The sequence below is a fragment of the Herpailurus yagouaroundi genome, unplaced genomic scaffold (genome assembly GCF_014898765.1).
Source record: "Herpailurus yagouaroundi ecotype Mexico unplaced genomic scaffold, PumYag 163, whole genome shotgun sequence".
Taxonomy (NCBI): Eukaryota; Metazoa; Chordata; class Mammalia; order Carnivora; family Felidae; genus Herpailurus; species Herpailurus yagouaroundi.
Window position 1 is genome coordinate 49,894,234 of NW_024412404.1, and position 22,944 is coordinate 49,917,177.

A 22,944-nucleotide genomic window follows, 5' to 3' on the forward strand; every position below is an offset into this window, starting at 1 on the left:
TGTAGCCCTCTATGGGAAAATTTTGCTGACCTGTTATCTAGGTGATAGAGCCAGTGTTGGTGGCAGGAGAAAGCCGTCATTGAGATACCTAATACCTGAGAATGGTAAAGAGGTTATTTCCTGAAGTTAAATTCTGGCTTTGGGTCCATATTCATTCTTAAAACTGGCAGAAGCTGAAGAGGGCTTTTTGCCTCAATTCCCCAACTTTCAGCAAGTCACACAGCTTCCTACCTCTCTGAGCAAAGGCAGAGCTCCCAGAATGTTCTCCTCCTCATTTTTCACATTCATTCCTTTTCAGAGAAGAAAGCATTTTTGTTCCTTTATAAGGCTAACCTCTTCTGATCGTTTCAGGAACTGCTTTCCTCTACTCGAGAATCTCCTCCAAGCTGCCTCCACTCTCCGCCACCCCCGCTTTTATCCCGGGATGTTTGCACATTCTTCGTTGACATCTTCCTATGCTGCTCATCCCACAGCTTCAGATCACCACCTCCTTTCAATCCTCCCGTTTTCCACCAGAGTTCTTTAAGAATAGCCTGTCGATGTCCTTTTCTGACCATTGACCCGCTGAGATCTCACCTGTGTTACTACCATCTCCCCAAACTCCTCTGGCTCACGCATAACCTAACTTCAACATTCAGTGATTTCTCCTTCAGCCTTCCTCTCACTTGACTTGAGAATTCATCTTTCTTAAAACTTCTCTTTTTGTCTTTCATAATATCCTTCAGTGAGATCTCTTCCTAATTGCAAGATAGTCTTTGTCACTTAGCTTCTTTCCTCCCCCTCGTCTAGAGTTTCCATCTCACCATCTCTTGATTTCTCTAACACAAGGGTTGGTGAACACGTACCTAAAAGGTTATGACACCCGAATCTAACTTTCTAGTTCTGAAATCTCCCCAGTTCCAGTCCATCTCAGTGACACTCAAATTCAGCAACTCTCTATATTTCATAGCTTCTCCCTTATGCACACACAGACACATTTTCCTGTTTCCCCTTCTGCTCTCAGTTAAGTGCATCTCTTCTCATCCAGTTACCAAAAGTTGAGTCTGAATCATCTTTCCTTCTTCCTTCTTCCTTATAAACAAAGAGTTAAGACCCTATCTTCCTTTGCTAGACAGGGAACTTTGTTGTTGACGTCTTGAGTTAATGTGACATCTCCTGGAAATCTTCCCTGATGCTCTAGACTAAGTTAGATCTCTTGTTATAACCTCATGTGTTATTTCCTGTACTTTTTTGGCCCTTTTCTCGGCAGTAACTTACATTTTTAGGCATATCCCCAGCCACAATACCATCCCTCTTTAACACCTTGCTCTCTAGCTATCCACCAGGCTTGGCAACGTGTCTTCTCACCTCTGCGTCTTTATCCAGACCGTTTCTTCACTCTGAATTGTTCTCCTTTTCCTCCCCTCTACCAAAGTTACCAAACTATAACTTTTTGGTAGGGGCATCTGTGTGGCTCAGTTTGCTGGGCCTCCAACTTCAGTTCAGATCATGATCTCACGGCTCATGAATCTGAGCCCCGCATTGGGCTCTGTGCTGACAGCTCAGAGCCTGGAGCCTGCTTCGGATTCTGTGTCTTCCTCTCTCTCTGCCCCTCCCCTGCTCACACTCTGTCTCTCTCTCAAAAATAAATAGACATTACAAAAAATTTTAAGAAACACCTAATCCCTAAGAATAAAATTACATTAAAAAAACTTTTTGGTAAATGCTTACTTATCTTCAAAGTCTCTATTAAGTATTATTTCTTTGCAACCTTTCTACTTAACCCAGAGTGGGTAGCATTATTCATCTCCCAGAATGTACACTGGTATTACAGTATGCACATCACAGTATTATAGTCGCATGTTTTCCCTTTTCACCTCCACTCCGTAGACTCTCATTTATGAGATGCTGATGGATAGTGACTTTGTCTTAACTCACTTTGCATCTGCAGTATTTGCACAGTGCTGGAACATAGTATGCATTCGACAGATATTTAAACTTGGTGTGATTTTTTTAAAATATAAAATTATAGTATTATGTCTCCTCTGTGTGTGTGTGTGTGTGTGTGTGTGTGTGTGTGTGTGTGTGTCTAGACGGGTTGGAGGAGAGTGCCAAAAATGTAACTGTGACATTCACTGGGTTTCTATAATGTGGAGATACTACAATTTTGAGATTTAAAACTTCATTCAATAATAAAGGGACCATTCCTGCGACCTCAATGTTCAGTATACATGGTTGAATATATAATATATGGTTGAATTGAAGAATTCAATCCATAGTGGTTTGGAAAGGATAGGAGACACTCAGGCTTGGCCTAAACTTGGTCTTGTGTTTTAGGGAGGAGCACGGAAGGGTGCTGGCCAGAAGGACAATGACTCACATTACTACTTCTCAGATGCCAGGACGCTGTATGAAGTTTTCCAAAGAGGACTTGCTGTGTCTGGTAGGCCTGGAAGTCTAATCTTGACTGCAAGAAGACCAACGTGTGGTCTTGTTGTATACCTCTTCTCCCCTGTCTCCCTTCTTAAACCCAATGGTAGTCTGAGTAGAATGCTGACATACAAAATGCAGGGGACATAGCATCAGAATGGGGGGAGAGAACCAGTGTCAGACAGACTTGAGTTTAAAACCAGTTCTTCCCTTTATGCTGTGTGACCTTGTACAAAATCACTTTGCCTCTGAATCTGTTCCTTACTTAACACAAAGAGGACCTCCCCGGCAAGTTGGTAAAGAGTTGACAATAATGTGGAGGAAAGTATTTTGATTAGCTCACGGGTCCATTATATTTGTTCAGAAACGGGATTTTTGTAAATGCAATTCCCTGAATTTACAGATGCAGCATATGAGCCGGAATTGGCATCCAGGGCTCCCGATCTACTTTGTCCTTGACCCCGATCCTGGTCCATGCCACTACTCTTTAGTATCACAGAAGGCAATTATCTTTTGGACCTCCTTAGAAACACCACCACATGCACTTTGGCAGGTTCATTTGGTACATACCAAGGCTCACTACCTATATCTGTATTACTGAACACAAGGCGAGGCACACTAGTTTCCTTCCAAAATCAACCAGCTTACAGCTCTCCCTACATCTTTAGTCTTTGGTGACATTTTATCCAGACATGGGTTTGCCTGTGTGACATCTTTTTTTTATTTTATTTTATTTATTTATTTTGAGGGAGTAAGAGAGAACAGAAGTGGGGGAGGGGAAGACAGAGAAAGAGAGCGAGAGAATCCCAAGCAGGTTCTGCATGGTCAGCGCAGAGCCTGAAACAAGGCTCGAACTCATGAACCACAAGATCATGACCTGAGTCAAAGTTGGATGCCTAACTGACTGAGCCACCCGGGCGCCCTTGCCTCTGTGACTTCCTATCCCTTCTTCCCTTCTGCCTTTTACCTGTGGCAATATGTAACAGCCAACTCCCGCCAGGTGCAAATCGTGCAGGCACAACACACATCTAGCCTGTTAACCTCCCCTAAACCTTCATGAGTAGTTATTATTGCCTCTATTCTTAAAAATGAGGAAACAGCAAGTCAGAGGTTCAGGGACATTCCAAAGGTGATGAAACGAGAAAATGTTGCAGCTGATTCTGAAATCTGTCCGTTTGACTAGATTGTTCTATTTTCAGTCAGCTCTTAAGTGTTTTATAAAAGTAGTTGCTCCTTCAGACAAAGAAAGGCTTATTGTAAAGCAAACTTCTCTCTGAAGTCTCCAAAGGGGACTGTACTTGGTTATTTCTGGCTCTAGGTCAGCACTTAATTTAGAGTTCCGTGCAAATGACAAAGAAACCCCAACCAACCATCAGTTTCTTTACTTTTTGGCAACTTTAGATACAATATGGCTAACATAAAAGATTTTCCTTTGGAATTTTCTTTTTCTTTTTTTTTTTTAAGTTTATTTATTTTTGGTTGGGGGAGGGGCAGAGAGAGAAAGAGAGAGATTCCCAAGGAGGCTCTGTGCTGATAGCGGGGCTTCATCTCATGAACATGACCTGAACCAAAAGCGAGAGTTGGATGCTCAACTGACGGAGCCACCCAGGCGCCCCTAGAACTTTCCCTTTTTCAAAATTTGCTTCAGTGAGTTTTCTTTACTGTGTTGTTATTGTAACTGGAAACAAGCCATTTAGCACATGATAAGTGGCATGTATGATACTTCATTGAGAAGAGGTTTTTCAAGGGGCGCCTGGGTGGCTCAGTCGGCTAAGTGTCCAACTTCGGCTCAGGTCATGATCTCACAGTTTGCGAGTTTGAGCCCCACGTTGGGCTCTGTGCTGACAGCTTGGAGTCTGGAGCCTGCTTCGGATTCTGTGTCTCCCTCTCTCTCTGCCCCTCCTCCACTCGCACTCTGTCTATCCCAAAAACAAAATTAAGAAACATTATATAGTTTTCAAAAAAAGGAAGCTGTTTTTTGATACAAAATTAAAACTAAGCAGATAAAGTTAAAAGGGTTTCTCGTGGAAGCAGGCACGTGAAACAGAAAATGACACGTCTGGTCCCAAGTGGAGATGAAAACATCAGCCCTAACATAGGCTTTTAACCCCTACCCAATAGATGGTCTCTGTTGCGAATCATCTATGGAGAGTGTTTAAACTACACTCTCCTCTAGTTCTGCCCTGTTGCAGCAGATCAGAATTCCACACAGTGAGACCCAAGAATCTGAATCTTTGACAAAGCTTCCCAGGGGCTCTGGGAGCCAGAGTTTCCACTCTTACTTAGCTGAAGGCAGCAATTTGGCCAAGCAATTGTTCACCGGCAGGCTCTTTGTAGATGGCCGCACCTTAGAACAGAGGGACGAAGCTAATCAAAGGCGAGGCTGTTGCCCGGTCAGGACTTCGGCTAATCAGGCTGAAGCCGATTAGGGCACCGAGTTTAATGAGGCTTCAGCTGGTGCCCCTTTGGGCCAATTATTTGACTTGTTCCTTGGCCGTGGGCCTCTGCTAGAATGTTCATCATTAGGGAAGTGATGGGATGCAGAATGGTATTTCCACATTTATCACCATTCTCTTACTGAGTGGGCTTGAAGAAACTGCCCCAGTCCTTCATGATGCTTCGTGCCTTAGGGGTAACAATAGTTACCCATGTGCCCGGAGTCACATGCCATCGGTGCTAGCTATCACTAGTGAGGTTTTTTTTTTTTAATTTTTTTTTCAACGTTTATTTATTTTTGGGGGGACAGAGAGAGACAGAGCATGAACGGGGGAGGGGCAGAGAGAGAGGGAGACACAGAATCGGAAACAGGCTCCAGGCTCTGAGCCATCAGCCCAGAGCCTGACGTGGGGCTCGAACTCACGGACCCCGAGATCGTGACCTGGCTGAAGTCGGACGCTTAAACGACTGCGCCACCCAGGCGCCCCACTAGTGAGGATTTTAATACAAGGGATCCCAGCAGTAGGCCACGGGAGGTGTGTTCTCCGGGATGGAGAAGTGGCTGGGAGCAGCTTGCAGACCAGCACGTGCCCGGCTTCCGGGAAAGTTAGTGTCAGGCTTGACTTCTTGCACATTCGTGCAGCTGTTTCAGCAGAAGGAAAAAGTAGCAACGTTTCCCGTGGACAGTCTCCTCATTCATTTTTTAAATATGTCTTTAATCAGAGTGGTTCTCTCTTCCTGGCTTTCTTTCCCTTTCCTTCTGTCACTTAGGCTGGAAGTTCACTTATTTACCTCTGAATTCTTAGTAACTCTGTCTCAGAATGCTTCCTTTTGGCAAGATCCAAATTCCTCCAGCAATTTGGCTAGATCCTCTGGGTAAAATTTCCTTCACTTCCACTTTTCTATTTATAACTCTGTCTATTTCTGGCTTGGATGAGGGGGCTTCTCCGTTAGTTAGCATTTCTCCCTAGCTCGACAACACCACTTCCGTGACTTTCAAAGCCGCGTTTACTGTTTGTTTCTAGCAAGTGGAGCTCCCAACCTTCAGCAATTAGGAAGCTTCATTCTTCTCTTGCCAAATGTACGCCACAATTGTAAAAATATCGAAGGTGACGGGGCGCCTGGGTGGCTCAGTCGGTTAAGCGTCCGACTTCAACTCAGGTCACGATCTCGCGGTTCGTGAGTTCAAGCCCCGCGTCGGGCTCTGTGCTGACCGCTCAGAGCCTGGAGCCTGTTTCAGATTCTGTGTCTCCCTCTCTCTCTGACCCTCCCCCGTTCATGCTCTGTCTCTCTCTGTCTCAAAAATAAATAAATGTTAAAAAAATATTTAAAAAAATATCGAAAGTGAACGTATGTGTGCGTGTGTACAGGTGTGCAACAGTGTGTGCACAAGTGCACATATGTCACTGTGGTTCCTTATGAGCCTCAGTATCTCAGAAGACATTCTATAAACAGGCTAAGTACATCAACAGGTGATTCAAGAGGGTAAATGAAACGAGGGGAAAGGGTCCCACCTGAATAGCTGTTAAAGAAACTTAGACGGAAGTACTTTTTAAGCGTATCAAACCAGAAGGTATGATAAAAAGATACTATTTAGTGTCTACTACTTGAAATGTCGCTGGTGGGAGAAAAGCCAATTGTCACAACTGCTTCGTGCAGCAGAGCCTCACTGACCGCCACAACTCCCGAGCCCTCCCCAGCCAAGTTATTTCATTTCAGAGATTCCAAGAAAATGTCCTAAACTTGAAATTAGGATTTGAGAGTATTTATTATAGCATTATTTAAGGTGTCAAATTTGGAAATAACCTAAATACTCATACTGAGATAAATTCAACTGCAGTAGAACCCTTCATCGGATGGTCATAAAAGGCCACTGAAATCTCTATAGAGAAGACATGACAACATGGGAATTTTTAAATCAAATGGGAGAGGGAAGCAGGATCCAAAGTGTATATGTGGAATGAACATAACCCTGTAAAATTATACAAAGGAACTATGAAAATAAAGATCAGTGTTAATGATACTTGTGTTTGATAATTTGATATTTGATAAAGATAATGGTGTTTAGGTGATGGAATCATTGACAGCTCATATTTTGATTTTTTACATATTTTTTATGAGCATACATTTCTCTTATTATAAGGAAACTCAATCCAGGATTATCCAATATAGGTTCTTTGTGTTTCTTGTGGGATTTTACTTATTCACATCATATGGGTTGTCCATCCTGCCGGTTTTCTTCAAATGTCTGTTCCCATTAAGGGTCACATATTCCAACACCGAAACACCCTGAATGTTTGAAAACATTTCCTAAATGTTTCAAATGTAGTTCCAAATGCACTTCCTAAATATTTCTAATGTAGTTTGTAAAAACTCTTTCTGTCTTTGAGAACTGAGCACTTACTGCCTTTGAATTTCCTTCATAAGAGTAGCTCACATTCTTATTGGATTTCTCCTCCTTTGTGTCTTGTCTCTTCCTAATCCCCTGCTATCTTCTATGATCCAAAGGATTTGCAGATGGAGCTGATTTTCTTTTAATGTTATGTTTTTAGATAATGGGCCTTGCTTGGGATATAGAAAACCAAACCAGCCCTACAGATGGCTGTCTTACAAGCAGGTAAGTCATGCCCATGGTATTGGATAGATTCTTACTGTGGTATTCTGAGCTACTTTGGTCTCTTGACTGCTTTTTTTTTTTTGCCCCCACCCCCACCCCCACCCCCGTCTTGTAGGTGTCTGATCGAGCAGAATACCTGGGCTCCTGTCTCTTGCATAAAGGATACGGGCCATCAACAGACCAATTCATTGGCATCTTTGCTCAGAATAGGCCAGAGGTAACCATGTCGAAGTTAACTCCAGAAATGAGTCAGGGCTAGGTCTAAAGACTTAAACCCCACCCTGAAACCAATACTGTTATACTTGCTGATGACTTACCAAAACTATTTAAGGACCTCCTACTCTTTAAATATTGTTCCAGTGTAAAGAGTTACACCTCAGAGCCTCCTTAATCCCTGGTTGAATGTCTAATGATCTAAGTTGGTAACTGGATTTCTCTTATTTCCTAGCCCATTATGATTCACTTTAAGTCAGTCTCTGCCAAATGAGGAGAAAGTAAGGACGCTGTGGGGAGCTGGCAAATAAGAGCTTGTGGACATTGTAGAAAGGAGGGGAGGTGTTTGTATTAGAATTGGAACATTCATGTTGTACTTGAACTTGTCAAACAAGGTACCCATTGCTACTGAGAGTGGCTATAACCATCTTTATATAGTGAGTTGAAAGAAGATGTAGACATTAAGATGATTGGACTCAAGCTTTAATTAAGTCATTAGGCCAGTATCCTCAGAGAAAGCCTTTGTATGCTTCAGAATAGTTGGAAGTCCTATGCTTACTAGAGCCAGTTGCTTAACCTAAAAGCTGAGAGGGCACTGGCTGTACTTTTGGGTGAATCTACACACTCCACTTTGTTACACCCAGCCTCAATAGGAAGGGATATCCTTGACTCTAATTTAGGAACTTAATGCCAAACCTGGTATATTAGTCCGCTTGTGCAACCACAACAAAATATCACAGACTGGGTGGCTTAACAATAGAACTTTATTTTCTCATGGTTCTGGAGGCTGAAAGTCCAAGATCAAGGTGTCAGCATGTTTGGTTTCTACTGAGGCTTCTCTTCTTCGCTTGCAGATGGCTGCCTTCAAAATGAGTCCTCACGTGGCCTCTTCTGTTATCCTTGGTGCCTCTTCCTCTTCTTATAAGGACACCAGTCATATTGGATCAGAGTTCCACCCTTAGGACCTTATCTATTGCCTCTTGAAAGGCCCTATCTCCCAAAGCAGTCACATTGGGTGTTAGGGTTTCAGCATGATTTTCAGGGGGGTTGGGGGGTGGACACAACTCAGTCCGTAACACCTAGACTGACATTTAAGGCCCACCACTCGCAGATGCTGACCCACCTTTCCAATTCATTTTGTATTAACCTTCACGCTTCTTGATGTATATACAGTGATGTTGTGCTATCCTTTGTTCATCCACTTCCTTCTTCCCTGAATGCCTGCTCTGCCTCCACCTCCATAGTCAAATCTTACCAGTCCTTCAAAGCCCTGCCCCATTTCCATCACTTTCCCCAAAGTAGTCCCAGATGGCCTTTACCCCACCCCAAAAGTGATCTCTCCTTCCTTTAAATTCCTTAAAATGAATGCTTTCTGTACCTCTTATGGATAGAATTTACTGCACTTCCACCTTTGGATTTTGGTCCTTTGTGTAGTAGTCGTCTCTGTGCCTAGCTTATCTCCTTTATTTAGCTGTACTCTACAGCATTAGCAATGGAAGTCTCTAGGGCCCCACATGATTTCTTTTAACATGAAGGCCTCAAACAAGCATTTGTGGGCTGAATGACTGAAGTAATACTCTTCCCTTTCAAAGCGTTCTCTAGTTCTTACTGGAGCTTTTCTCCATACAGTGGATCATCTCTGAGTTGGCTTGTTACACATACTCCATGGTAGCCGTCCCCCTGTATGATACCTTGGGAGCAGACGCCATCATATACATTGTCAACAAGGGTAAAGCTTTGCTATTAAATTATAACTTGATTCTGTGTTCATGCTGAGTGATTCCTCAATATCTGCTTTGGTTAACAGACTTGGAATGCTATGGCCAGAATTTGCTCAAGTCTTTCCTGTCCTGTAGTACCGAGGATATAATTTACAAGGAAGTTACCAAAAGCACAAGCAGGGATATGTACAGATAGAAAGTTCAATAAAATGTTCAAGGTGGCACGGTGTGACAGTATAGTTTAGAGATAAGATGCCTTACTTTGGCCACACTGGATAAAAGGTCATCGAGTGAGTGACTGAGTCATTTAATTGACTAAATCACTATGGAACTTCTGATTTCATTTCCTATCATTATAAATCCAAGTCAGTACAGTTAGCCAGCATGCACCAATGTCCATGGTGAATTTGTAGAAAAAAATTACCATGGTTAGAGAAATAAGTACAAGCTCAAAGGTCAAGTAACAGCTCTTTCACATATCCAAGATCTTACCTTCTGTCCCAGAACTAGTAGTTTGGGTGAGTAGACCCATTTAAACTATAAACATAATCAGCAGTTGTTTTTTTTTTTATTTTTACAAACAACTATCACAGCAAATGTTAACATTTAGAATCATAAAATGTTTGTCTGCTAAAATCCCATTTGTCCCTTTTCTCTTCTACTCCCTACTTCCCTCCCCAAAATAAAACACAGTGACAGGACCACACCTAAGTGATCCATGTTTGTTGTCTGTATTCTTAAGCAGAAAGAATTACATGACTCTAGAATCTGCAAACTGTGTTGGTAGCATGCATGAAAACTATGTGCTTCTGTTTCAATTAAGCTCATTTATTATTGATGGAATGCTTCAGGTTTTCTGCATTATAAATCTGATTTGCAGACATAATCTCCTTTGGGTACCCACTAGCTTTGAAATTTTCAAAAATCTCTTCCTTGTTGCAAGGCAATCAGGTACCTAGCAGGGCATGAAGGTGACCTCTGGCTCCGTTTCTGCTTTCAGCTAATATCTCTGCGGTGATCTGTGACACTCCCCAAAAGGCATCTCTCCTGATAGAGAATGTGAAGAAGGGCCTCACCCCAGGCCTGAAATTGATCATCCTCATGGATCCCTTTGAGGATGACCTAAAGGAAAGAGGAGAGAAAAATGGAGTTGAGATCTTATTGCTGTTTGATGCTGAGGTATGGGCTTTAAATTCAAATAATAGCTTTAAGACGAGTAAATGAGACTCATGCCATGAAGTTTGAGAATTATTTCTCTAAAACAATTCAGAAGCCATGCCAGAGGAGAAGAAAGGTCTGTAGTCAATGGGCACAGTCTTCTAAGTGGAGGATTTATGAATACTGAGGTCAGTGGTAGCTAAGGATGAGGGTCCTGGAGTCAGGTTACAGGGTTCATATTCCAGCTCCACATCTATTAGTCAGGTGACTTTAGGAAAGTTTCTCCACATCTCCCTTTTCCCCTCTGTAAAATAAGGATGAAATAGTCCCTAACTCACAGAGGAGTTGTAAAGTGTTAAATGAGTCAATCTATATAAAGTGTTCAGGACAGCGACTGGTATATAGTGAGCCCTGAAATGTCAACTATTCCTATTATTCAGAAAGATTTAGTAATGGTCCTAGATGACTGGACCTCAAGAATACAATGGGAAGTTTGGACATCTGAAATCTGCCCGCTTGAGGCTGGTATTCTAGGGAAACCTTATGTTCTTCCCTGCCTGAATATTGGCTTCTAGGCCTGATCTGGGTTAGAGCATTGCTTTGATTCCCACAGAAAAGGGAGGTGTTTACATGGAAAAGGAAAGAGAGGGCTGTGTTTGTCATAAGTCTGTCCATCTTAACCAATGACTTCCTTTCTTGGCTTTCTGCTCACGTAGAATCTAGGCAAAGAGAACTTCAGAAAACCTATGGTAAGTTTTCTTCTGCCCAAAATTGAGTCTTGCCATATTCAACTCCCAAAGCTCTTGGTGGATTAATCCTTTGTGCTTCCTCCTCTAGCCCCCTAGACCAGAAGACCTGAGTATCATCTGCTTCACCAGTGGGACCACAGGTCAGTGCCCATGAAGCTGTCCCAGAGGCCTCTGCTCAGCCAAAAACATAGTGTGAGTCACCACTGGTCTGGTAAATATACCCTATCCTTAGGGTCATACAACCTAAGTTTTGAGTATGGATGCCCACATGGAAAAATGTAAGTATAAGCAAGTAAACTTCATGGAACACACGGGGAGGTTTTTCCATGATATGGACTTCAGGAACCATACAGATGGCATCAGAGTCAATTTTCTTCCCCAACCACCACTCTCTCAACTTGACACCACCAGAATGGTTTCAATCAAGGTGACTCAGGGACAGTTCTACACAGATCAGTGTGTGCCCATCCCTACCCCTGAAGCTACTTATCTGTTATAACTCTGAATAGATTTAGATATGGCCCCATGTGCCAGTTTGTAATGTGATAGCTAGGAAATATAGTTAGGTCTGAAGTCTTAAACATGAAAAGAGTGCAAGGTTGGGGGTTGGGGGGTGGGGGGTCACTTGGAGTTTTATTTTCGACTGTTGCAGTGTGAGATTGTGGCTGTACCCTCTGTGGTAGTAGAAGTCTAACAATGTTGTCAGCAGTAGTGTCTCTGGGTGCATTAATCATTCATAAACGGAGTCCTATACCATTCATAAAAAGACAGAGTGACCAGAGAAGCCCTTGACTCTCTGGAACAGAACCATTTGAATGCAGCTTCTTATTTCACAACCAAAGGCTACCTATTAGTTATTTAAAGGGTCTTTTTTTCCATGTCCTATTTCCTACAGGTGACCCTAAAGGAGCCATGTTGACCCATGAAAATATTGTTGCAAACAGTTCTGCTTTTCTCAAATGTATGGAGGTCAGTGGTCAATTTAAAAAGAGGTAGTCATTAAAATGTAAATCGGTCATAAGATTTTAATCTTGATGTTAGAGGAGGCAGAGACAAAAAACAAAACAAAACCAAAAGCCATGTTAAAGGCCTGACAATGAATCAGTGTGGACAAATACTGGTGCATCTTTGTCCAGAGGACTGTGCCTTTTCCAGCCTTGGTCTCTTAGAATCACTGCATGTATCTACACTCAGTGAAGTTAAGGAGCACCTTAACTTCAGTCATACAGTGCAAAACCTGTGCAACTATGTGTGGCAATCCTGGCAATTTCTTTAAAATTAAAGAAAAAATTTTGTTGAGGTATTATTGCCGTATTAATTTCAGGTGTACAACGTGATTCCACATATATGTATGTACTGCAAAATGGTCCCTGTGATAAATTCCAAGTCCATCAACACACATAGTTTTTTTTCTTGTGATGAGAACTTTTCAGATCTACTCACTTAACAACTTGCAAATCTGCAACACAGTATTATTAACTGTAGTTAATAGGAGCTGCTTTTAAATCTCCTTTAGAATAGAAAGTTAGCACTAATCCAATGGTGTCTCTTTCTTGTTCTGATCTATAGTGTATTTTCAAGCCCACCACTGAGGATGTGTCCATTTCCTACCTCCCCTTGGCTCATATGTTTGAGAGGATTGTACAGGTGAGTGACCTATGTTCCTACCACGTATGTGAAAAGGCAGTCTTGATTAGTAGTTCCATGTTTATTTCAAAGGCAGCTACACAACATTTGTGGTCCTTTCTCTAATCGGAAAGAAGCACACAGGGAGCTGGTGCAGTTGAGTCCTAACCCTGGCATTTACACTTCACTTGCTGCAAGCCTTTCTAGTTGTGTCTATGTACGTCCAGCAGAATTAATGGTTGCTCCTGCCTTTACCCAGGGGCCTGTGAGTCCAGTGACATCATAGCCAGGAGCTTACTATCTGCTCTCAATTCTATTTTGGGATAGGAATATTGTTTCTTCCTTTACATTTTATTTTGGTTAGAATTTTTTTAAAACATCTAGGGTTAGGGGCACCTGGGTGGCTCAGTCAGTTGAGTGTTCGACTTCGGCTCAGGTCGTGATCTCACGGTTTGTGGGGGTGAGCCCCGCATCGGGCTCTGTGCTGACAGCTCAGAACCTGGAGCCTGCTTTGGATTCTGTGTGTGTGTGTGTCTCTCTCTCTCTGCCCCTCCCCCACTCATGCTCTATGTCTCTCTCTCTCTCAAAAATAAATTAACATTAAAAATTAAAAAAAAAAAAAAAAAAAGACCTAGGGTTAGAGAAAAGGAAGTTTCCCACAAAGGTGCAGAGAAGGAACATTTGATCCGGGTAAGATGTTCAGTATGTGTCAAGGTAGAGCCAGTTAGGATCATATGAATGCCAGAGAGCTGCCTTTCTGTCAGTGGACTCCAGGCTTGTCAGGCAATTCTGGGGCTGATTTGAGAATGGAAAATAGTGCTGGCCTTCCCAAAACACATGCAGTAGTATGGATGGAAAATCCCCTCGCTGCTACTCACTTAAATACCTCTTCAACCAGTTTATCTGTTGATGCATGAAATGCCAAAATGAACAATTCAGTTCATTGGGCTAAAGTATTGGCATCTGATTAATACAATATGAACTCTAATAAGCATACTTTTTCACATTCTAACACCTCCGACATTGAGATAGTCTTCCAACTGTAGGCATGTTCTGGTTTCAGTGGCAGGGTTTTTCTTAGTGCTACATGATGGACGGTCTCTTACAAAGGACACAGCAATAGCACTGCTAGGAATTTATCCAAGGGACACAGGAGTACTGATGCATAGGGGCACTTGTACCCCAATGTTCATAGCAGCACTCTCAACAATAGCCAAATTATGGAAAGAGCCTAAATGTCCATCCACTGATGAATGGATAAAGAAATTGTGGTTTATATACACTATGGAATACTACATGGCAATGAGAAAAAATGAAATATGGCCTTTTGTAGCAACGTGGATGGAACTGGAGAGTGTGATGCTAAGTGAAATAAGCCATACAGAGAAAGACAGATACCATATGGTTTCACTCTTATGTGGATCCTGAGAAACTGAACAGGAACCCATGGGGGGAGGGGAAGGAAAAAAAAAAAAAGAGGTTAGAGTGGGAGAGAGCCAAAGCATAAGAGACTGTTGAGAACTGAGAGCAAACTGAAGGTTGATGGGGGGTGGGAGGGAGGAGAGGGTGGGTGATGGGTATTGAGGAGGGCACCTTTTGGGATGAGCACTGGGTGTTGTATGGAAACCAATTTGACAATAAATTTCATATATAAATAAAAAAAAAAAAAAAAAAAAAACAAAGGACAGTGTCTCGAACTGTCACTCAGAGCTACAGGTGGAATAGGGTGGGCCCTCCATCTCACGGTCTGTCTTCCCTGTCCTGCCACCTCAGCAGAAATGAGTTTCCAACCTGTCTTGGGCACAGGCTCTCAGAGTTCTGGGTATCTGAAATTTGTGGGGAGGGTGCTGTACAGAGAAAAGTGCCTGTGGATGGCAACCTAGTTCCTCAATTCTGCCCAAGACAGCCCCCCTCCCGCCACCATGAAGTGGGCCTTTGGCTCTGAGCTCTGCTCTTTGGTTTTGCTTTTAGACTGTCGTGTACTCTTGTGGTGCCAAAGTCGGTTTCTTCCAAGGAGATATTCGGTTGCTTCCTGATGACATGAAAACTCTGAAGCCCACAGTGTTTCCTTCTGTGCCTCGACTACTCAACAGAATCTACGATAAGGTGCCAACCTTGCTTCTGCGGGGCTTGCCCTGGAGATGAAGGAACGGTCTGTGGCTTAGGCCTGACTGAGGTTTTTAGGGACTTTACGTTGCTAAGAAAGTTTTTCCACATACGCCCCCCACTCCGCATGAGCATCCACCTAATAGCCACATTCACAAATGCAACTGTGAAAAACCACAATAAATGAAACTCCTTTCATGTGGATAAGATCGTTTGGACCAGATCCGGAGAATGAGCTCAAGTCAGGGACTTAGGGAGCCCCTCAAAATTAAGCTGACTTATTGAGGAGTTGTTACTCTGGTTTCATAATGCCTACAGGCTCTTGAGTTTCTTGCTGAGGTACCAGGCCCATGGGCAACATTTCATATGCATTCCACTATCTAATCCTTGCAAAAACACAGGAAATCCCATCCACACTTACTATTTCCAACTTCCAGCTGAGGAGACTGAGCCTTGGGGAGGGGAGAGGAGGAAGAAAGAAAAGAAAAAAAAAAAACAAAAAACAAACCTGGCCAGAATCATAACCAATAAGGGTTTGGGCCAGAATCAAACTGTCACATAGTAGTTAGTTGTCATTGATCGCTGCTCTATTTTTCATTAGACTTTACAACACGGTGATTTTTCTAATTCAATCTAATCATTTCTCCTGCATTCATTAGTTGAGATTCTTCTAGAAAGATGTGACAAGTGTTCTTTCCCTTTATTTATCAATCTTTAGAATAATGAATTGGTGCCCCCAGAGATCTTCAGAAATGACCAAGATTTTTCATTTGTAATATTCTGAACTCGTGATTTGCATAGTTGTATGCTTAATTCATTTCAGTCATTCTTTCTGATGTTCAAATTGTCCCACCATCGAAGTTGGGAGCCCAATCAAGTTCTTCATGTGTCCTTTTGACATACCTCCCCATAACATGTCCCAAGCTTATCTTTTGTGTTTCTCACCCAAGTCTTGGATTGTCTAGCTTTGCCAGGGAGTCCTTGGAACTGGGATTTGAACCCAGGCAATATAGTAATAGAGTCCAGGCTCTTAATCAGATATTTGATCATCTCACAATTCCATAGACATGGGATCCCCGAGGAAATAACACATGGCCACTCTGCACATGCTTTGGACTCCACCCCTGAGATTCTAGCATTCCCCTTCACACTTGTGAATCTCAGTACTATCTTGGGGCTTTGGTGATAGGGCAGACAGCATTCTAGCACACAGATGACCCCTGAATATTGAAAGTGCTAGTTTTAACAGAATTGTTAACAACCCTAACAGCTGTCGGCATGCTACGGAATTATTAGATTTGGCGGCTGTTATGGTTTTGGTTCATGTTATTAGACATTTTTACTTTTGATAGTTTTTTAATGATATGTTAATACTAAACACACAGCTTACTCTGCAACTTATTTTAAAAATGAAGGGCTTTATTACTGTGACTACAAATTCCAGCCTCTGTCAGTGATATATTAGGAGGAAGTTGCCTTGTGAATGATGAAGATAAATCTCTTAAGGTTGAAAGAGGTATCAGGAATGACAGGATGCTGGCAACATTTGAGCGTAGATCTCGGAGAGAGGTGGTGAGATATTGACAAAATGATGGTATAGGCATAAGTAGATGCCTAGAACCTAGAGCACAGTTGGCATTAGGGGCTAAGGATGAATAGCTCAATTTAGCTAAAGGCTTAGAAATGGAAGTGTAAATATGGAAGATGGCTAGAGAGTTCTTTTCCAATTTTGAACTGGAAAAGAACTTTGATTTCCTTGAATCTGACTTCTGGTAGGATGGAGTCCTGAAAGCCAGAATATGGGGTTCAGGATTTCATTTTGGAAGTAAGGGGTTTCTTCGAGTTGTACTTGAAGCTCTCCTTTGGCAGGTACATGGTTTATAGATTAGTCACAGTGAGGCAAGAGTACGGGAGTCTAGGGAAATAATGAGCTGGTAAAATGGTGCCATAATTAAGTCCAAAGGGAATAAATAAATAGAAAAATCTGTTCGGTTTTGTATGGTGTGGTTAAACAAACTTTAGTTACAGAGAAGAGTGGTATTTTTCCATGTTTAATGTATATAAGCATTATAGGGCAAGGGGAGGGAGAGATAGGAGGGAGAGATTCCTAGGCCTTTCTTTGATCTATTAAATCAAAGCCCTAAAGGTGTTGCCCATTGAGCTGTTTTTTATCTAGTGCCCCCAGGTGATTTGGTAGGCAGATGTTGACAACATTTTGAGGACACGCTTATTTCAGCTGTCAAAGTTGTTTGCCAAGGACAAGGAATCTGGAGGAGCTGGAATTCTGTACCTATACACTTAGTGCACTTATTTCTTAGTGTGGCCCTAATTCTCTGGAATCATTATTTAGCAATGCAGTTCATGACATGAAAGTCACTTCTGTATGAAGCAAGAAGGCACTATCTTTTGCTCACTGGTGAATGGCTTTGGTGAGTATCTCCAGTAGGTTTCCAACTAAGAGGAACTATCATTTTCCAGGTACACAATGAAGCCAAGACACCCTTGAAGAAGTTCTTGTTGAACCTGGCTGTTTCCTGTAAATTCAGTGAAGTAAAAAAGGGTATCATCAGGCGTGACAGTTTCTGGGACAAGCTCATCTTTGGAAAGATCCAGGTAGGTTGGTTGGTATAGGACAGAGCCAGGCAAATATCTGGGCTTCCTGCTAGCTTATCATACTTTGCTTTTTCTCTGATGGCTGAGTGTCTCTTTAATGGGATATCCTTTCACACTTACTGGGTTTACTCCCCTTTTGAGGTGGGGTCTCTCTGGGACAACTTTGTCATTAAAGGAAATTGGTCAAAAAGTAGAAAATGGATTTTCTTAAGTTTTGGCACACAGTCTTATTCTCTTGGGTGGTCTGTTGAGATTATAAGTAATGTGAAGCATCTGGGAATATAAATCATCTGAGGAAATTTTTAAAAACTTGCAAGTCTAGTCTCAGCTAGGGATGTAAGTGACAATAAAAGCTAACATTTTAAGTGCTTTTCCTCAATGGCATGCCCTAGTGTAAGTGCTTTGTAAATTAACTAGTTTAACTCTTATAAAAACACTGGGTAGGTTGTTCTACCCATTTTGCAGTGGAAGAAACTGAAGCCAAGGGCATAGGTTTCAGCAGCTCTTTTGTTTCTCCTGAACAGGACAGCCTTGGCGGGAGGGTTAGCCTCATGGTCACTGGAGCTGCCCCCATCTCCAGCCCAGTTTTGATGTTCCTCCGGGCGGCAATAGGATGTCCGGTAAGCCAAGCACCTTCTTTGAAAATAGCCTATTTCACTTGTGCACGCAAAAAGCTCACTCTTTTAAAAATGAAAACGCAACTGAAAAGCACCAAAGAGAATGTCACCAAAAATCTCAAAGTCAAGAGAAAATAGCCTTCTCTTTATGCATCTGTATACATACATACGTACCTTTACATAAACTGGCATCAGTTTTAAAATACTTGTTAAACAGTGCCCCATCAACATTGGTCCTGGTCAAATAAAGACCAGCATCATTTTAATGGTTATTAGTTTATTGGATGTACCTAAGTAACTAGTCTCCTATGGATGGGCATTTAAGTCGCTATTTTTTCACTGTTATAATCAATGAAGTGATAAGGATACTTGTGTATCCTTTAGTATTGATGCAAATACCAATTTAGGGTATTAAATGCCTGCAAGTAGGGACTACTGGGTCAAAATATATGGGTTTTTTTTTCCCCCACATGTGAATGTAGATTATCACACTTCCCTCCAGAAAGATCTTGTCTTTTTATACAGTCCTGTAAATAATGCACGAGATCTTATTTCCCCCACATTCTTGCCATTGTCAGGCTTTCCCAGTCATTTAAAGCTTAGCCAAGCAGATGTGTGAAAAGTCTCACTGCAGTTCTATTTCTTTCATTAACACTGAACATCTTTTCTATCACTTAATGGCACTTGTATTTCTTTCAGGAAGTACTCTATTATTTTCTTTTAGAAAAATGGCCAATGGATAATAAAGTTCTCTTTCACATTGCTTCTAAGAGTTCATATAGTAATATTTGTTTTTTTGTGAATATTTTTCCTAGTCTCATCTTTTTGCCTTGTGTATTGCTATATGAAAGTTTCAAATGTTTACATAATCAAACTGATTCATCTTTTCTATTTGTGGTTTTTGAATTTTTGAATTGCTTAGATAGGACTTCCTAACTCCAGTATTTCATAAGACTGCTTTCATTCCTATTTTCTGATAATCTCATCGTTTTACTTTTTCCTAATTAAGCCTGTGTTCCATCTGGAACTTAGTACAAGTGCTTGGGTGTAGACATTCTCTCTCTCTCTCTTTTCCCCCAAATAGCTAATTAGTTCATCCATCTGACCAACATTCATGGCACGAATGAAACATTGTGTCCTCATAGTGTCCCCTTCTGTATATAACCACCATCAAAAATGATTCTAATTGATGGCCAAGGCTAGAGGTCATCTACTCTTTCAAATTAGCACCCTCTTGGCCATTCTTAATGACTTCATTTCCCTCAGCCCCTAAAACCAACAGATACGTAGGTCCTATTGTCACACCCTTCCTGGAAATGCCCTCTTCTCCATCTCTACAAAGTCTGCCTATCACAGGCCCCCTCACTGCCCCCTCCCACCCCACCCCAGTGCAGTAGCTTATGTGCTTGTTTGCCCCCGACCAGCAGATTGAAGGTGTTAGGACACCAAGTATCTTCCAAGCCTCAGAGACCTTGCCTTCCTCATGTCTTTCCACAGGGTATTGCCACCTCATGCTTTCTCTTGAGTAAGTCTCAAACCCTTCTTTGGTTTCCCCAGGTGTTTGAAGCTTATGGCCAAACAGAATGTTCTGCTGGCTGTACATTTACATTACCTGGAGACTGGACATCAGGTAGGTTCTCCATCTACTGGGTGGGAGATGCAGTTGTTGGCAGGAGGGTTCTAAAGGAACTAGGGCTTGAGTTAGATAACCTCAGTGCTTTGGACAAATGTGGCAAATGCCAAACTCAAGTTTCAGTCCAGACCTTTCTATCTTGGCTATCCAGCATTGGCACTGGATGACTTTTCAGTTTTCTTGTTTTAGAGTCAATCCATAAATAAGTCAGAAACATTCCTGGACATTATCACTGTTTCATGGTTTCCCAGCTGATTCAAGGTGGTGTTTTCTAGGCCACGTCGGAGTCCCCCTGGCTTGCAATCATGTGAAGCTAGAAGATGTGCCTGACATGAACTACTTTTCAGTGAACAGTGAAGGAGAGGTGGGTAGGTTGTGCTCTGTAGTCATGCCCAGACATCCATAGTAAATCTGTTTATGTCAAAAAGAGCACACAACTGTGAGGAGGAGGAGACTTGGGTTTGACTTGAGATCTTGACCAAGGAAATGAACATCTCTGAGTCTCACTTTCCTATCCCCTACAACAGGGAGTAAAATTTGGTGGTCTTCACGCTGTAGTGGAAACCATCAAATGATTGGAGGTGGGAGCAGACGTTTTGTGAAGTGCCTCTGCTGGGAGTTGCAGCCTTTCCCACTGTTACCAGCTTGTGCTGTCTTATGTGCAGATCTGCATCAAGGGCAGCAATGTATTCCAAGGATACCTGAAGGACCCTGAGAAGACCAAGGAGGTTCTGGATGAGGACGGCTGGCTTCACACAGGAGACATTGGTCGTTGGCTCCCGGTGGGTGCTTCTTCAAAATTGCCAGGAGCCTCTGTTGTTGGACTGAAGAGAACTACCTGCTTATAAGCAAGACAGGCAGAGATATGAGTAGATTAATCAGCTGAGGCAGCTTAGAGGAGTTATGTCTGAATCCTACCCGGCTTGTGGCATCCTCATACTATAAAGAGAAGAAAATACAGTTGAAGAACCTAGGCTGGCAGGTAGGAGATCTGTTGTTCTAGACCCAGCTCTCCCATGGACCAAAAATATAATTCTGAGAAAGTCCCCACGCTACCAAAGGCTGAGCCTTATTAGTCACTTCCAGAAGATGTCTGTTAGGCTGACTTGATGGCTAATTTCTGGAGTCAACCTCCTTGATGGTTCCATGGTTGGTTCAGTCTATTGTCCTACTTAGAGTGTGATCATGTGGATTGTATTTGCCACTTGCCCAGTTCTACAATTTAAATCCCTAAAATCCTAAGCTCCTCAGGCCAATAAGCTCAGAGAAATGAAGCTGCACATGACCTCTGGTGGCTGGTCAGAGAGCCTTCGCCAGCCCTGCTTCAGTCTCACGAAGCACAATAATTCACTTGATTAGCACCATGAAGCTATCTTAGCCTGCTCCAGGATCTAACAGGAGGGATACATGGAAGGGAGTCAAGGAGGGGGAGATCTAACTAATTCAAAAGTCTTAAGAAAGAGAACTCCTTCCCACAGGGTGCCTGGGTGGCTCAGTTGGTTAAGCATCCAACTTTGGCTCAGGTCACGATCTCCCAGTTTGTGGGTTCAAGCCCTGAGTTGGGCTCTGTACTGACAGCTCAGAGCCTGGAGCCTGCTTCAAATTCTGTATCTCCCTCTCTCTGCCCCTTCCCTGCTCATGCTCTGTCTCTCTCACGAAAATGAATAAACATTAAAAAAAAATTTCGTTTTGGGGCGCCTGGGTGGCGCAGTCGGTTAAGCGTCCGACTTCAGCCAGGTCACGATCTCGCGGTCCGTGAGTTTGAGCCCCGCGTCGGGCTCTGGGCTGATGGCTCAGAGCCTGGAGCCTGTTTCCGATTCTGTGTCTCCCTCTCTCTCTGCCCCTTCCCTGTTCATGCTCTGTCTCTCTCTGTCCCAAAAATAAATAAACGTTGAAAAAAAAATTAAAAAAAAAATTTCGTTTTAAAAAGATAAGTCCTTCCCTATTCCTGAGAGTTCTGGAAATGGAATAATTGAAAATTACGTTACTTGGAAACTCACAGCTGCAAAGCTTCTTCATTAGATGAGGCAACCATTTACACAACTTCAGCAGGTCCTGGGGATGTTTTCCGAGGTTGCATGTGGACCCTCCACAAGGACATAACACTATAGGTTATTGCTGGAAGCTGCTCCCCTCCCCTTTCCCCAAAGTCAAAAAAGAGAAATGAAAGCTTGCTCAAAAGTCTGTAGCGAAGTCAAGATGTAGAAGGAAAATACCTGTGACTTCTTCCCCCTCTACACTGACATCGTTTCTAGGGCTCAAAAACACTGATGCTGTTTTCTGTTTCGTATAGAATGGAACTCTGAAGATCATTGACCGTAAAAAGAACATTTTCAAGCTGGCCCAAGGAGAATACATTGCTCCAGAGAAGATAGAAAATATCTACATCAGGAGTAGTCCGGTGTTGCAAGTTTTTGTGCACGGGGATAGCTTACGGGTAATATACTGTTTTAACATTAGCCATTTTCAGGCACAGGCCATGCCCGTTCTTGTAGCTACAGGAAATCTGTATAAATGGGTTTAGGATGAAAAGATTTGAGTTTATAAAACCGAAGAAATGAAGCCACAGTTCAACCCTCAAATAAGGCAATACAATGTAAAAAACAAAAATGGTTTAACTATGATGGCATCTGTAAACAGATGGCATCTGTTGTCATGGTTACACCAATGGGTAGTCATTTGATAAGAAACAGCCCCATGTCACACTTAGTTCCCACTACAGTGGGAGTTCCTCTGGAGCTACAAACTATATATACCGTGTGTAAACTTAGCTTTTGGGGAGTGGGCAAGGGTTGGCAAAGAAGCCAGAGATGCTTTAGGCTTCAGGCTGAACACTGTTTCTTTTTGAGTAATCGATATCGAATAGAACATTTTTGTAAAAAGATATTGAGTAGGAAAATGGGATCAGAGTTCGATGAAGGTTTTAAATGTATGGTGAGAAAAGAGTTGGACACTATATTGAGCTGAGGTCTTGGGAAGTATCTATTACAAAGATATAATCCTGCTGTTGTCATCCAATGTGGGACACCGCTATCCTAGCTCTCAC

General features: G+C 42.4%; 1 protein-coding gene and 1 long non-coding RNA gene across 5 annotated transcripts in view; one reads left to right on the top strand and one right to left on the bottom strand.

Moving 5' to 3' along the window:
- The window catches only part of ACSL5 (acyl-CoA synthetase long chain family member 5), a 45,426-nt gene that overhangs the window by 20,303 nt on the left and 2,179 nt on the right, over positions 1-22,944 (top strand). For all 4 annotated transcript variants that reach the window (XM_040486433.1, XM_040486434.1, XM_040486435.1 and 1 more), the window contains exons 3-18: positions 2,317-2,422; positions 7,398-7,462; positions 7,578-7,679; positions 9,305-9,404; positions 10,397-10,575; positions 11,271-11,303; positions 11,392-11,443; positions 12,199-12,272; positions 12,873-12,950; positions 14,901-15,035; positions 17,514-17,648; positions 18,173-18,268; positions 19,823-19,895; positions 20,174-20,262; positions 20,564-20,680; positions 22,192-22,335. In XM_040486433.1, the coding sequence (XP_040342367.1) occupies positions 2,317-2,422; positions 7,398-7,462; positions 7,578-7,679; positions 9,305-9,404; positions 10,397-10,575; positions 11,271-11,303; positions 11,392-11,443; positions 12,199-12,272; positions 12,873-12,950; positions 14,901-15,035; positions 17,514-17,648; positions 18,173-18,268; positions 19,823-19,895; positions 20,174-20,262; positions 20,564-20,680; positions 22,192-22,335 (1,578 nt within the window). The remainder of the gene's footprint in view (positions 1-2,316; positions 2,423-7,397; positions 7,463-7,577; positions 7,680-9,304; positions 9,405-10,396; positions 10,576-11,270; positions 11,304-11,391; positions 11,444-12,198; positions 12,273-12,872; positions 12,951-14,900; positions 15,036-17,513; positions 17,649-18,172; positions 18,269-19,822; positions 19,896-20,173; positions 20,263-20,563; positions 20,681-22,191; positions 22,336-22,944) is intronic.
- Positions 19,825-22,194, bottom strand: LOC121037236 (uncharacterized). The gene is made up of 2 exons (XR_005793666.1): positions 21,899-22,194; positions 19,825-20,837 (listed from the first exon to the last, which is right to left on the bottom strand). It is a non-coding gene; the product is annotated as an uncharacterized LOC121037236 (long non-coding RNA).